General features: G+C 41.6%; 1 protein-coding gene across 1 annotated transcript; it reads left to right on the top strand.

Moving 5' to 3' along the window:
- Positions 1-4,996: 4,996 nt before the first annotated feature.
- On the top strand, positions 4,997-8,002 carry LOC140377391 (lysozyme C II-like). The gene is made up of 4 exons (XM_072462781.1): positions 4,997-5,132; positions 5,941-6,102; positions 6,676-6,745; positions 7,752-8,002. Exons 1-4 carry the CDS (start codon positions 4,997-4,999, stop codon positions 7,816-7,818), a joined length of 435 nt encoding a protein of 144 aa, XP_072318882.1. The 3' UTR covers positions 7,819-8,002.
- The last annotated feature ends 7,392 nt before the right edge of the window (positions 8,003-15,394 follow it).

Below are 15,394 nucleotides of genomic sequence, written 5' to 3'. Positions count from 1 at the left end.
TCTGTCACTGCATCCAACAGATCAGTTTGTGGATGCAAAACAACTTTCTCCAGCTGAACTCAGACAAGACTGAAATAATCGTTTTTGGCCCACAGAAACAAAGAGAAAGTGGTAGCGGTCACCTCCAGAGTCTCGCTCTAAAACCTACAAACCAAATTAGAAATCTGGGGGTAATAATGGACTCAGACTTGAACTTTAATAGCCACGTCAAATCAATAACATCAGCAGCTTTTTACCATCTAAAAAACATTGCCAAAATCAAAAATATAGTGTCAAAACCAGATTTAGAGAGACTTATCCATGCGTTTGTCTCCAGTAGATTAGACTACTGTAACGGCCTGCTCACTGGTCTCTCCAAACGAGTTGTAAAACAGCTGCAGTACATCCAGAACGCTGCTGCTCGGGTCCTGACTAGAACCAGGAAGTATGATCACATTAGTCCTGTTCTCAGGTCTCTGCACTGGCTCCCTGTGGCTCAGAGAATAGACTTTAAAGCAGCTCTGCTTGTGTTCAAGTCTCTCCATGGCCTAGCACCAAAGTACATCTTGGATATGTTAGTGCCATATGAACCATCTCGGACTCTGAGGACCTCAGGGACCGGCCTCTTGCTGGTGCCCAGAGTCAGGACAAAACATGGGGAATCTGCGTTTCAGTTTTATGCAGCTAAAATCTGGAACATTCTTCCTGAAGATGTGAGACAGGCTTCTACTCTGACAATGTTCAAATCTAAGCTAAAAACAGTTTTGTTTAGCTGTGCATATGACTGAAAGGATTTTTTCTTTGCACTCTTCTCTTTTGTTTGTGATTTTATTAGTTTAGAAAATCAGTTGGATTGATAATTTTTAATTTAGTTAATTTTATTGTATTTCTGTTTCTGTAATTTCTTTGTGATTTGAATGCATTTTTCCGGCTGTGAAGCACTTTGAATTGCCTTGTGTATGAAATGTGCTCTACAAATAAACTTGCCTTGCCTTGCCTTGCCTTTCCTTCACAGGGTCGGGGAATGTTATAGATGAGCCCACAGCAGCTGACAGTTCAACCTCACTTCAAACACAAAGGGAAAACTGCAAAGACAAACGCAGAAGGAGGAAGATTTATGCATTTTTTAACGTCATAATTAGGAATTGTCATGGCCCTCCCCTGCCTGTTGTGGGAGGCTCCCCATGGCAGGCAGGGGTGGGGCCGCCTGATTGGTGGCACCTGAGTCACATAAATGTTTTGCCCTGAGACTTACTCCTGTCTGCTTTCTTCCCCCCAGGTAATCCCTTTTGGTTTCTGTTCAACGTTGGTTCCAGTTGTATTATACTTTGTACTTTTGTTATGGCACTTGTTACTTTATTATGTTCATTTGTTGTAATAAATTGTCTTAAACGGCCCAAACGTTTTATAGTCATTTTGCCCACACATGTTTGTTTTGTTGCATGCTAATGAGCCAGGCTTGTTACATGATGTGAATCAAGAGATTCACATCATAGCCCTTTGTCCGATTGTCACGATGAGAAAGTCAGCATACACCCGAGCAGAGAGAGGAAAAGTGTTGCATCCCTGAAAACAGGAGAAATAATCACGAGAATGATCTGTACTTGTTTCCCTCTTACAGGGTTTATTGCAATGACAATTTAACACAATTGTACAAACGTTTCAAATGTCCGACCTTGGAACAACAACATTGACCAAATAAATTCACATAATATATACAGCAAATATCAATATAATCTTCCACCACACTGTCTGTACTGGCCCAAAATGGCGGAGCGCAGGTTCATGGGCACAGAAAACGTGGTGTCTCTACTCTTAAAATATACACACAAAAACTTAATTCAAATAACTTGGTTCAATGCAAAACGTCTCAATTACAGGTGACAAGAAAACGACAATTGGTAACATTTACCTGAAAACAGGAGAAATAATCACACGAGTGATTTGTACTTGTTTCCCTCTTGCAGGGGTTTATTGCAATGAGCAGAAACAGCACGGAAATCCCCTAGTGGCGGGTAAAAGACAATCGATCAAGAACACAGGATTCAGGCATTCTGGCTGATAATCGATCATTTGACTGAAATGACCTGAAACAAAACTAAATACTTTTCTAACATGACAAATAACATTTCTTTACCTTAAGGCTTCTGTAAATTCACATTTATTATAAACCTGTTTCTATCCATTGTCTTTTAAAGCATGAAATCACTTTATGAATTACACTGCTGTATAAAAGAAAACTATACTATTCTAACCTATCACAAAAGCCCCACAATTCTTATCACGTCTTGGCTCAGTCTTCAGACATCTCGCCTCAGTATCTATATCTAGATCTAATATACAAAGTTGTAATGCTCTGCAATCTCCAATAACTGTTCTTTTGTGCACAATTCCAAAGGTAATTCCGAAGGTGACTGAACAAAACTAGCCAAAATGGAGGACATCTTGACAAAAAGACCAACCAAATTAACTAGACAAACTACAAACTCACCACCTGCCCGAACTGGGTTACTGGTAGAGAGATCCACCCCACTAAACTCAAAAACAAAACTAACTGTCCCCTAGTCTTCGTGCAGTCTGACGGGAGGTTTTTAATCACCAGTGACTCTAAAAGCCACTGTACCAATGGAGCTGTAGGCTTCCTGCACATGCAGCCACCCACAGGATCCCACGGATGTGAACCGGAGCCGGCGAAAAGGGAAAGGGAATAGGGAAGCTCTACCCACCTCGCTGCAGCCTAGAAAAAAAAAAACACTGTTACGAACCTAGTTCTGTAGGGGTGTCAGCTCCCTGGGCAGTGGGAGTCAGCACCCTCTCCTGGTTGCCAGGTGATTCTCTCCACTGCAGGTCCCTCCTAACACATCTGAGGATGGTTTCCTGACCGGAGCCAGCCTGGACATAAGGGAGGCTGGTGAGAGCAGTCTCTCTCTCGCTGCGCCCCAAGACTGGTTGCTGTGCTGTGTGGCAGCACAGTTTTACTTCTGTTTATTTTTGCACACTTTCATTGCAACGATACATATCACACTACACTTAGTTGCCATCTACACTGATACTTTAGTTTCTTTTGTCAGGGCCTGATTATTTATAATAAAAAGATACTATTAATTATTGTGAGTGCTGTGTGGACTCCCCTCTTTGTTTGGCTGCCGTTGAGCCAGGTGGTCATAACAACACCACGAGCCACTTAATGTCACTCGCTGATAAACTTATCAGGGGAGGACTCGCCAGGCAAAACCCAGCATAGGCCCAGATGTGAGCTGCAAACCATTTTATATGACTCAGGTACCACCAATCAGGCGGCCCCACCCCTGCCTGCCATGGGGAGCCTCCCACAACAGGCAGGGGAGGGCCATGACAGAATGGAGATCACTACATTAATAATAATACTTTGCCATTACAACAACGCTAACCACAGCAACGCTCACTGCTTTTGTAGTAGGTTGAAAAAACGCTATATTCAAAAGTTTATATAGAAACAGACACCTCCTCTATTTTTCTGTATTTTTGGCTACTGTCTTTAATTTTTGGGACATCCATCCAGCAGATGGTGCTCTAAGCGCTCCTGTGGGGATTAGAGCGAGACAATGCGCATGTGCAGCAGAATTAAACACGCTGTGCATGGAATGACCATGGATCTGACTCGTCTCCCTCATCTGTCCACAGGTAATCACTATAAAAGTTCCGTTGTTTTGACTTAAACTTGGTTAAATGTAATATATGTGTTATGCAGAGTTGGAACAAACCGTAGTTGATGTGATTTGTGAAATTGAAATGTGTTTTCGTGTGTACTTAAGACGTGGTTTAAACTTTGCCACAAGTCTGCCATGTGCAGAGGTAAAAGTATTATTTGGACAATTTCAACTGCTTGGTAGCATGCAAAAGGTTACAATTGATTACATACAATTTGATTTTGATTAGTTTAGACGTGTGTGTGTGTGTGTGTGTGTGTGTGTGTGTTGTGTGTTGTGTGTTGTGTGTGGTGTGTGGTGTGTGGTGTGTGGTGTGTGGTGTGTGGTGTGTGGTGTGTGGTGTGTGTGGTAAGAGATTGTTACCTGTATTTTTATTTATATATTATAGTTTATTTATGTATATATGTTAAGTTGAGTCAATTTAGATATTCTTTTATCGTCTTTTGCCAAATATGTGTTTGTTAATTTATTGTCATTTATAATTTTATTAATTATTGATTGTATGCGATAATTGAAAAGCAGAATTAAACACGCTGTGCATGGAATGACTCGTCTCCCTCATCTGTCCATAGCTATATTCTCCTGGCTACACAGTCTAACTCTTTAGCTGTGTACCATTTGCTACCGCCCAGCTTACCCCTAGGGCTGGCGCCGGTAACACTTTCATCAATGCACGATGTAAGAGAGCAGAGCTGAGACGTGACCACAAGTTTGATCTCAAATAAAGAATGGGCGTCACTCTGTGTGTGAAGTCAGCCACATCCGCTCAACTTGTTTGTGTAAGCAGAAGGAAAGTGACCGTCATGTTCTTTAGGTTCAAATAAAGAACAGAATAAACATGAAATACTTTGAACGTATTGAAAAAAACAGCCATGATTGTGATTCTAAAACATTTCAAGTGTAAATAATGCCATCGAGGAGTTTGCCAACAACCTCAGTGACTTCAGCTTGGGTGATGGAACTGAATCTTTTGCTACAATGTTGTCGTTTGAAAACACTTAAAAATGTCTGCACACTGGAGGATTTTGTGTCAGATTTGAAGCCTATTTTAACTCTCCAAAAATCGTGAGTAAAGGCCCAAGTAGCAATTCTCGTGAGTTTATTTGTCGAGGCAATCCTAAATTCTGCAAATATTGTGTCACGTCTTAACAATTTAAAAATCCTTTAGGGTGCAGCCGTTTTAATTGGAGTTCTGTTTGTTTTGTGTGTCAGTGAAAGAAACAGAGAGAGAGGAGTTTCCAGTCAGATGAGAGGATTTAAATACTGGTCTGGACTCAGGTCTGGGTCAAGTCCTGGTCTAGTCCTGGCTGAGTTCTGTTGTGATGAAGATGAAGTTGCAGAGTTTGGTTTTGCTGGTGCTGCTCTGTGCTGTGGCTCAGGGAAAAGTGTTTGACAGATGTGAATGGGCTCGATGCCTGAAGAAACATGGGATGGACGGAGTCGGAGGAGGCACCCTGGCAGACTGTGAGTATCAAACCAGGACTAAACTAGGACTATCCAAGGAATTTAACTAGGACTAAAACTGGGATTAGTCCATGGATTATACCAGGACTAGACAATATGCCTAAAACAGAACTAAAGAAGGACTAGAATCAGGATTACACAGCAGGAATGAACCAAATTTGAACAAAATCTGCCCTAGACTAGGATTAAACCAGGACTTCAACAAGACAAGAGCAGGGGAAAAATAGGTCAACAAATGTACTTAACCAGGACCTGAACAGGACTTAAAAGGCCTATAACAGGACTGAAAGCGGTCAAAAACAGAACACATCTACAGTCTACAGGTCTAAACCAGGTCTATACAGAGGACTAAAACTAGCGACTATTGCTGTTGTTATGCAACAATATTAAAAGTTGAATATACACAGGAAGGCTTTGCAGCCAGAAGTCTTTCTTTTTTGGGAGTGTCTGCAGAGCCGCGGCGCGCGGCCGGAAAAGCCATGTTATTTTTGTGCCGGCCGCGCGCCGCGGCTCCTGAAACTGCGCCGCTATTTGACCGCGTTTTAGCGCCGTTGTAGGGCTAGGGCTAGGGCTAGGGCTAGGGCTAAGGCTAAGGCTAAGGCTAAGGCTAAGGCTAAGGCTAAGGCTAAGGCTAAGGCTAAGGCTAAGGCTAAGGCTAAGGCTAAGGCTAGCTATGAGGCTATAAGGGAAATGCCGCGGTCCCTGAAACTGCGCGGCCATTTGACCGCGCCGCGGCTCTACAGCCACAGCCTTCTTTTTTTAAAGTTTTTAAGTACATTACACAAGTAAATTGCACTTCTTTCCTCAGGGGTTTGTCTGACAGAACACGTGTCTGGCTACGACACCAAAGCCAAAAACCCAGGCGTTTGGGAAGGCTCCACTGACTACGGCATTTTCCAGATCAACAGTAGATACTTCTGCAGAGATGACGGGCCGCACGCGGTCAACACCTGTGGCGTCAGGTGCTCAGGTAATATTCAAACATAATACCACGTCTTTAATTATTACTGCTAAATCAAATCAAACTTTTGCTATAAAGCAACAACTATTATTACTACTACTATTTACAATATTTAGATAGTGCCACACAGACTCACACTGGCTTTTCTTTATTAGAAACTCTACTACAGTTAATATTGTTGCTATTTCTACTACTTGAAGTACTACGTTTACACCAACTGCTATACTAAAGCCATTATATCCAACTACTGACATTTCTTTTGCTGTTTCTAATATGACAACAACTTGAATGCATCTAGTGTTTCTCCTACTTCAGGACGAGGCCAAAGTGATGTCTAAAGTAAAGACTCATTGAGGATTAAATCTGATCTAACCCAGCACTAGATAAATTCTAAATCAAGGATTAAAAAACTCTGAAACAATGACTAAACCAGAGCAAAAACTAGGCCTAAACCAGGACTGAAGCAGGTCTTAACTCGGACCAGAGTCGGAGCGAGGTCTAAATGGAGTGAAGATGAAAATGTTCATGGTGAAGGATAATATACACGTTTACTGTTTATAATCCCTTTCCTCTCGTCCTCAGCTGTGCTCTGTCCCAAAGCTGCCATAGAATGCGCCAAAGAGGTTGCGATTTACATCGGCCTCAATGCCTGGTGAGTCATGTGATCAGAACAAACCAATCACATTAGAAGCGCTGTTGACTTTAGGCGATTTTCACATAATGGTACCAAGAACTACAAGTCCCTATAGTTCCAATAAATCAGAGGAATCATGAGTCCCCCTCGCTCATGTTCACACAACACAAATGTCAAGTGTCTGACTTTCTATTAAAGCTGAACCTCATTTTCACACCACAAAACCAGTAGTAGGTATTTAAATGTGTGTAAATAGTTCCTGGATCTCACAAATCCATTAGCACATTGTTAATATTCATAAACTTTCATTTTCAGGCGCCGGCTCGGATTCAGAAGAGCTTTTTTCTCATGAGTACCCTGTCGAATACAAAACACATTCAAGAAACAGAAACACACAATATCTAGCTACAATGTCAATAAAACAATCAATAAAACATTCAATAAGTTAATACATTTAGAACTATAATGTGCAAAGCAAGAGCACCTGCATTGTGGGTAATCTTTAACTAGCGCTTTGAACTCATTAAACGGCACAATATTGTTATTACCAACTGTTTTTTTATTAATAACTGTTATACAATTAACAGAATCAGAAATTATTTTTTTTGCCATTGTCAGTGAAATTCACAGGATAAGAACTTGCTTTGGTGATTCGTTGCAACAAACAAAAAGAACAATTTTTATAATTTAATTAAGTCTTAATTAAGCGGCATTAGGAAAACCAAAGTATTTCTTTCTTTCTTCAATGATCCCTGTAAACCCTGCACTTAAAACTGTGATGCACAAAAAACCCAAACAAACAATAAAATGAAGAATAAAACACAATTCCTTACAGTTATTCTGAACGTTGTTTAGTTGCTTCTTACTAATTACAAATGGCAGTTTTGGAGCCACTGTGTCCAAATTATTTGACTTGGGTATAAATAAATGTCTAAGTTTGAAAACGTCTGAAACATTTCTCATCAAAGTGTTTTGTTCGCAGTAAAACCAACTGATTCTCTTTCCTCTCTTTGTGTTATTACAGGCAGCCTTGGTCGACTCACTGTCACGGAAAAGACCTGAGTAGTTACACTGCTGGATGTGGAGTTTAAAAAAGACTCACAAGCAATACAAATCTTTTTCTCTCCATCAACCGTTTCTACCATGTGAGGCTTTGCTGCATGTTTAACACAGAAACAGGGGCGTTACTTGTCATTTCTTGCTGAAGCATTTCTTCTGATTTTGGTTGTGTCAAGACCTGAAAGTTCTGTTACTTCTGTTTCTAATAAATATATTTCTGGGAAGATCTTAACATTTAAGTCCATCGAAATGTTTTTTCTAGTAGTTAAAGTTATCTGTTGTAAAATATCATCAGTACGGCTCTTTATTAAACACTTTCAACCATGAATCTGAAGTGTTTTCTGTCATGTGAAACTGAATCTTCTCTCACATTGGAACGTTGATCGGATGTGGCTCAGAGGAAACCACTGCAGTACTCAGTTAGTTTGACTTGTGATAAACCAGATTGGACGTTTCTGACTCCTCTGGCTGTGTTTGGAGTCGCACTGGCTGTTTATGTTTCCATCATCTGCTTAAAGGCTGAAAGAAAAAGAAAGAGACAGACAACAGCGCCCTCTGCTGGAAACTAACTGTTTTTCATCTGCTTTTCTGAACCACAGTCAGAATAAACATGTACATCATTAACAAAGGACATTTGACATTCAACAAAACAATAAGGGCTTCCAGTAGCTCTCCACAAAAGAGTAAATAAATATTTCAACGATACTATGAATTTCACTGACAAAATTATTATTAGTTTTATCTTGTCTTACGCTAGCTTTTTAAAAAAAATATTTTTATTTTATTTATTTTTATCTTTATTCATTTTCCCCCTCCATTCCTTATTGGGAAATGATAGTTTTGTCCATACGAGTTATTGTTTATAAGAGTTCTTCTATTAAGAGTTTTTTTTTAAACTTCCTATATGTTATCTGTCCTTTTCCTCTGTATCTACCTGCGTTGCAACAATGAAATTTCCCCATGTGTGGACAATAAAGGATTATCTTATCTTATATGATCACAATTGGTTGATTTTTGACAGTGGAAGACAATCAGTAAAATGGTGCTGCAGACCAACCTACAATGCTCATTGTGCTGTCCCAGTAAGACTGTGTGTAACTCCGTCCACTAGAGGGCGCATGTTTTTCCGCACGTTGCTTTTGTAGAGGAAGTTAAGCAGCAGTCATGTTTTTCTGTGTCACCAGTAAGCAGAAGTTGCAGCTCGTATTGTTTTAATGGTTACCCCCCACGAGACCGAAGGGTCGCTAGTCCGAAGGTTCACAAGTCCGAAGGTTTTAAAGGTTCACTAGTCCTTAGGTTCACTGGTCCGAAGGTTCACTGGTCCGAAGGGTTCACTGGTCCGAAGGTTCACTGGTCCGAAGGTTCGCTAGTCCGAAAGTTCCTCATAGGCTAAAGTGAAGGTGCAGACGGCATCGGGATGTGGTCAGTCTGTAAAATGCGCACGAAGCACGAAGACACGCACTGGGGCTCGTCACAACGTTTAGTGCACCAGCTGCTCACAGGAGGCACCGCAAGTTGTACTGTGTATGTAAAAATAACAAGGGAACATATCGAATCCTCCGCTTTATGTCCTCATTTGATCAAAAGAAAAATGCGTGAACAGAATCCTCCGTTACATGCCTTCATTTGATCAAAAGAAATATGCGTGAACAGAATCCTCCACTCTATGCCTTCATTTGATCATAAGTATAAAAATACGCGTGGTCCGATCACCGTAGGATTGGTAGTCAAAAAGGAAATTCAGATCGCCAAGACGGCAGTGTCTACAGAGCCGCGGCGCGCGGCCGAAACTGCTGGGCTATTTGAGTTAATTCATTCATTAATAATACTATTGTGACTTGTTGCCGGCTTTTGCGTCCGCTAAGCTGTAGCTCCAGGCTTTTGTCAGCCCCGGGCCCGAATTGCTAAATCAAACCCTATGTGTGCCCCGAGAGGACTACACTACATTGAGAACTTCTATCTATTCTGGAAACGAGAGGACCTGTTTAAGAGAAATGGCCCCCACCTATGCAGAGGTGGAGTGAGGGTGCTGACAGAGAACCTGCTCCACCCTCTGAGGCATTGGACTGGGCCTGGACAGGGTCCTGAGCAGATAGTTAGAGAAGAGAGGAATGAGAGAAGAATTCCTGCTCTATCAGCCAATGTTTCAACATCAAAAGCACCACAACCTCAGCCTCCACCAAAGGATTCATCAGCAGCTGCTCCACCACCACCAGCAAAGGATTCAGCTCCAGCTGCTCCACATTCACCTCCACCGCCTCCAGCAAAGGAACAATCTTCAAAGGCCTTGGACCCATCTGTGACAAGCCCAACAACATCCCTGTCATCGCCCCTGCCTTCACACCAGCCCTGGGTTCCCCCTGCAACATCTACTCCCACTAAAGATTCATCATTCTCCTTCTCATCTCCACTCTCACCCAAGGGCCTTCCCAGCCATTTTGAAAGTCTGATCAAATCAGGCATTAAGATGGCTCCACTCACGCCCAATATAGCAAGGGCTATGTCAATACGTATCAACTCTTCCCTGCACAAGCCGACTACACCAACAAAAGCCCCACCACCCATCCCCCCTCGTCTTTCACCTGGTCCCAAACTCCCCTTGGCTACAAAAGCCCCACCACCCATCCAACCTCGCCTTTCACCTGGTATCTCCCATAGCTAGGATGCACTGGGTCTCAGCGTTGCCGGGACTTATTGTCATATTAAAAATCAAGCCAATCCGGGGCCCTATGTAAAAAGAGCCCCCCTAGTGCTATTTCTGTAGTCACATCATCACACAGATGGAAAAACAAAATGCGAGTCAGGCCCAATCTGAGAAATGTGATTCATATTCCCTGTGAAAAGATACAGCCCAGTCCCACTGAAACTAGTCTGAAACTTGCTGTGCTAAATGTCAGATCCTTAAGTAACAAATCACTCTTAATTAATAATTTCATCTTGATTTTATGTTTTTAACTGAAACATGGCTTGACAAAAACACAGGAAATGTAGTTCTGATAGAATCTGCCCCACCTAACTTTAAGTTTGAATCTGAAACACGAGAAAACAAAAAAGGGGGTGGAGTCTGTGCTGTCTTTAGAGATGAAATAATTACCCGCAGGTTGTCTTTTGGGGTGTTTTCATCATTTGAGTATGTATCCTTTAAAATGGAGCTAAAACGGTCTCCATCCATTCTCTTCATTGTTTTATACAAGCCTCCCCAGCACTGCCAAAGTTTTATTGATGATTTTACTGAGATGCTTTCAGTTGTATGCACAGACTTTGATGATTTGGTCATTACAGGTGATTTCAATGTGCATGTTGATAATATTTGTGACAGAAACGCTAAAGAGCTTGATGCTGTCCTTGAAACCTTCAGTCTTACTCAGCATGTGAGAGGCCCCACCCACAGCAAAGGATACACTCTAGATCTCATAATTACAAAGGGGGTAAATATTTCAAATGTTAATGTGATCGATGTTGCTCTGTCTGATAATTTCTGTGTCTTCTTTGACCTGTCTGTTTCTCCCAAACCACCGGTTGGTCCTGCAGTTGTTCAGAGGAGACACATAAGTGATGGCACAGGTGCACTGTTTATGGAAATGATAAACTTTGAAAATGTCTCATGTTCTAATGTAAATGATTTGTTGAACTCTGCTACATCTAGTGTTTTGAATGTTCTGGACACCATTGCGCCTATGAAGGCTAAAATGGTTAAAAATAAGCAGAAGGCGCCATGGCGAAATGATGATTCGGTCAGGGCACAGAAAAGGGAGTGCCGCAGGGCCGAACGGAAATGGCGCAAGTCAAAGCTCCAGGTTCAAAAAGAGATTTACAAAGAGAAGCTGAACATGTACAACCTAATCTTATGTAGAACTAGGGAAAGATATTTGTCTGAAATTATTGGAAGCTGCAGTAACAACTCACGTGTCCTGTTTGCCACAGTAAACAGATTAACAAACCCTCCAGCTCAGCTGCCGTTAGAACTCATTTCCACATCCAAGTGTAAAGAGTTTGCATTATTCTTTAATGACAAAGTTCAGGGCATTAAAAATGCTATAAATCCCACAATGCAAAAAATTACCCTAAAACCACCAAGACACTTAGAGCTAACTCACTTTGCACCAGTAACTGACAAAACTGTCCATGAGATCATCACCAGTCTGAGTTCATCTACATGCTGCCTCGATGTGTTACCCACCAGATTTCTAAAGTCTGTGCTGAACAGTTTGTTAGCACCACTCACTCACATAGTTCACATGTCGCTTCAATCTGGAACATTCCCAATGTCTTTGAAAACTGCGGTCATAAAGCCTCTCCTAAAGAAGAGCAGTCTTGATGCCGCAGTACTGAGTAATTACCGGCCCATCTCTAATCTGTCATTTTGGGGCAAAGTCCTTGAAAAGGTTGTTTACCAACAGCTCACAGATTTCCTCTTAATAAACAACTCATTTGATGTTTTTCAGTCAGGTTTTAGACCTCATCACAGCACTGAGACTGCTCTTGTCAAGGTGACAAATGACATCCGCCTGAACACTGACACGGGCAAAGCCTCAGTCTTAATTCTGTTAGATCTGAGTGCTGCTTTTGACACTGTCGATCATGGGATCCTCTTACAGAGACTAGAGGACTGGGTGGGCATCACTGGCACTGCCCTAAACTGGTTAAGGTCCTATCTGGAATACAGGAAATACTTTGTTGAAATTGGTAGCTGTGTCTCAGACCAAATGACCCTGACCTGTGGAGTGCCCCAAGGGTCAGTCCTGGGTCCCCTTCTGTTCAACCTCTACATGCTGCCGTTAGGTCAGTTGATACGCAGCGAAAATGTGTCCTATCACAATTATGCAGACGACACTCAGATCTATGTTTCACTATCGGCAGGTGACTATGGACCAGTAGATTCACTCTGTCACTGCATCCAACAGATCAGTGTGTGGATGCAAAACAACTTTCTCCAGCTGAACTCAGACAAGACTGAAATAATCGTTTTTGGCCCACAGAAACAAAGAGAAAATGTTAGCGTCACCTCCAGAGTCTCGCTCTAAAACCTACAAACCAAGTTAGAAATCTGGGGGTAATAATGGACTCAGACTTGAATTTTAACAGCCACGTCAAATCAATAACATCAGCAGTTTTTTACCATCTAAAAAACATTGACAAAATCAAAAATAAAGTGTCAAAACCAGATTTAGAGAGATTTATCCATGCGTTTGTCTCCAGTAGATTAGACTACTGTAACGGCCGCTCACTGGCCTCTCCACACGAGTTGTAAAACAGCTGCAGTACATCCAGAACACTGCTGCTCGGGTCCTGACCAGAACCAGGAAGTATGATCACATTAGTCCTGTTCTCAGGTCTCTGCACTGGCTCCTGTGGCTCAGAGAAGAGACTTTAAAGCAGCTCTGCTTGTGTACAAGTCGCACCAAAGTACATCTTGGATATGTTAGTGCCATATGAACCATCTCGGACTCTGAGGACCTCAGGGACCGGCCTCCTGCTGGTGCCAGAGTCAGGACTAAACATGGGGAATCTGCATTTCAGTTTTATGCAGCTAAAATCTGGAACATTCTTCCTGAAGATGTGAGACAGGCTTCTACTCTGACAATGTTCAAATCTAAGCTAAAAACAGTTTTGTTTAGCTGCGCATATGACTGAAAGGATTTTTTCTTTGCACTCTTCTCTTTTGTTTGTGATTTTATTAGTTTAGAAAATCAGTTGGATTGATAATTTTTAATTTAGTTAATTTTATTGTATTTCTGTTTCTGTAATTTCTTTGTGATTTGAATGCATTTTTCCTGCTGTGAAGCTCTTTGAATTGCCTTGTGTATGAAATGTGCTCTACAAATAAACTTGCCTTGCCTTGCAGCATGTCGTCAAGTACTACATGCATCATTTCTTCAACAACTTCGGTGTTGGAAAAAAATACGTGGATCTTCATTGTGACAACTGCAGTGGCCAAAACAAAAACTAGTTCATGTTGTGGTATGCTGCCTGGCGTGTTGGACACAAGCTTCACCACACAATGGACATCCACTTCCTCATTGCCGGCCGCACCAAATTCTCCCCTGATTGCGGCTTTGGACTTATCAAGCGAGCATACATGAAGACCAGGGTTGACACTTTGGAAGACATCGCTGAGGTTAGTTTGTATTATTTGACTACTGTAATGTGTAAAACATTAGCCTGGCAAAACTTCAGTGTTGCTCTCTGTTCTGCTTAAGATATGTTTCTTCTGTTCTCATTTTTTTTAAATTGCCACCCTTGTCATCAGGTAGTGGAAAACAGCTCTCCTGAGTCTCACCTCAATATCCCACAGCTTGTTGGAACGGCGGATGGCGTTGGAGTGTTTGTCAAGAACTTCAACTGGCAGAAGCATCTGAGTCCCTTCTTCAGACGGCTTCCAAAGATCAAGAGTTATCAGCACTTCAGGTATTTATATTGAAACTTTCAAATTGTGTTAAAAAAAAAATGAGTTAATGAGTGTTTTATGTGAAATAGTTAGCCATTTCTTAAATGTCCTGTTATTTGCTTACAGCAGGGGTGGGCAAACTACGGCCCAAGCAGGCCGGATCCGGTCCGCAGGGCCTTTCAATCCGGCCCGCCAAGCTTGTCCAAGTAATATTTAAAAAAAAAAGATTTATTTATTTTTTTCCTTTTTTGCCCTCAGGCATCTGTCTGCACGTGTATCCTTAATACATATGACGTGAAATCAATTAAATAATAGATTCAATAGCCCATATTTGAGAGAAAAGTTATATTTTATTTGATATTTCATTTTTGGGATTTTTTTTCACACCAATGATGTCTGGATTCGAATATGGCCCTCGGAGGAAAATAATTGCCCACCCCTGGCTTACAAAGCTTTGATGCCAAGAGACCAGCTTGCAAAAAGTCACTGTGAAACAGAACCTGTGGAATTTCAGATACTACGCAATTCAGCTGTTCTGCCTCCGGTTGACAATCTCCATGTCCTGGTCCCACCTGGACTGAACATTGACAGGCAGACCTATCTGCATGAAAAAATCAGGCCTTTCTGTGGTGCCGAGGCAAAAGACATCACATGCCCAGCACCGAGAGTCACAGCACAGAAGAGGATGTGGATGTGATCTCTGATGTAATTGGACTCTTGGATTAATACATTTTTATGATGTACATATCATCACTTCCTATTGCACTACATAACTTTATACCTTTATATTTTATTATGTACATATCATGCCATTTAGTGCTCAGTGTTCAATATTTTGCTGTTTGTGTTGCACCGGATCACCTGTGAATTTTGTTTATCGACAAATGGCAATAAACCCTATTCCGATTCTGATTCTTGGATTATAAAAGGCCCTGAATAGCATCAAAGTATTTCCATTTTAAAATTGTAACTTCTAATTCTGATTCAAGTCCAGTTACCATCAATAACAACACTCCTCTTGAGTCTTCAGTGACAGCTGTAGGGGGAGGTGGTGTCAGTGTGACAGGGGGGAGGGCTTATCTCAATGAGATGCAAATGAGCCCCGCCCCCTGTGACTCTGGGCTCACTCCGGTGAGAAACTTTGAGCCCTGTTTTCTCAGTGAATGGGTTTGAGAGTTGTATACATTCAAATGACCACAACTTACTCAAATATGATCAGA

This window comes from Eucyclogobius newberryi, unplaced genomic scaffold, assembly GCF_026437365.1.
Source record: "Eucyclogobius newberryi isolate DKJ021-1_F unplaced genomic scaffold, fEucNew1.0.hap1 SCAF_4, whole genome shotgun sequence".
NCBI classification, from domain to species: domain Eukaryota; kingdom Metazoa; phylum Chordata; class Actinopteri; order Gobiiformes; family Gobiidae; genus Eucyclogobius; species Eucyclogobius newberryi.
Note: the sequence above shows the minus strand (reverse complement) of the source record. Positions and strands in the feature narration are given on the sequence as shown.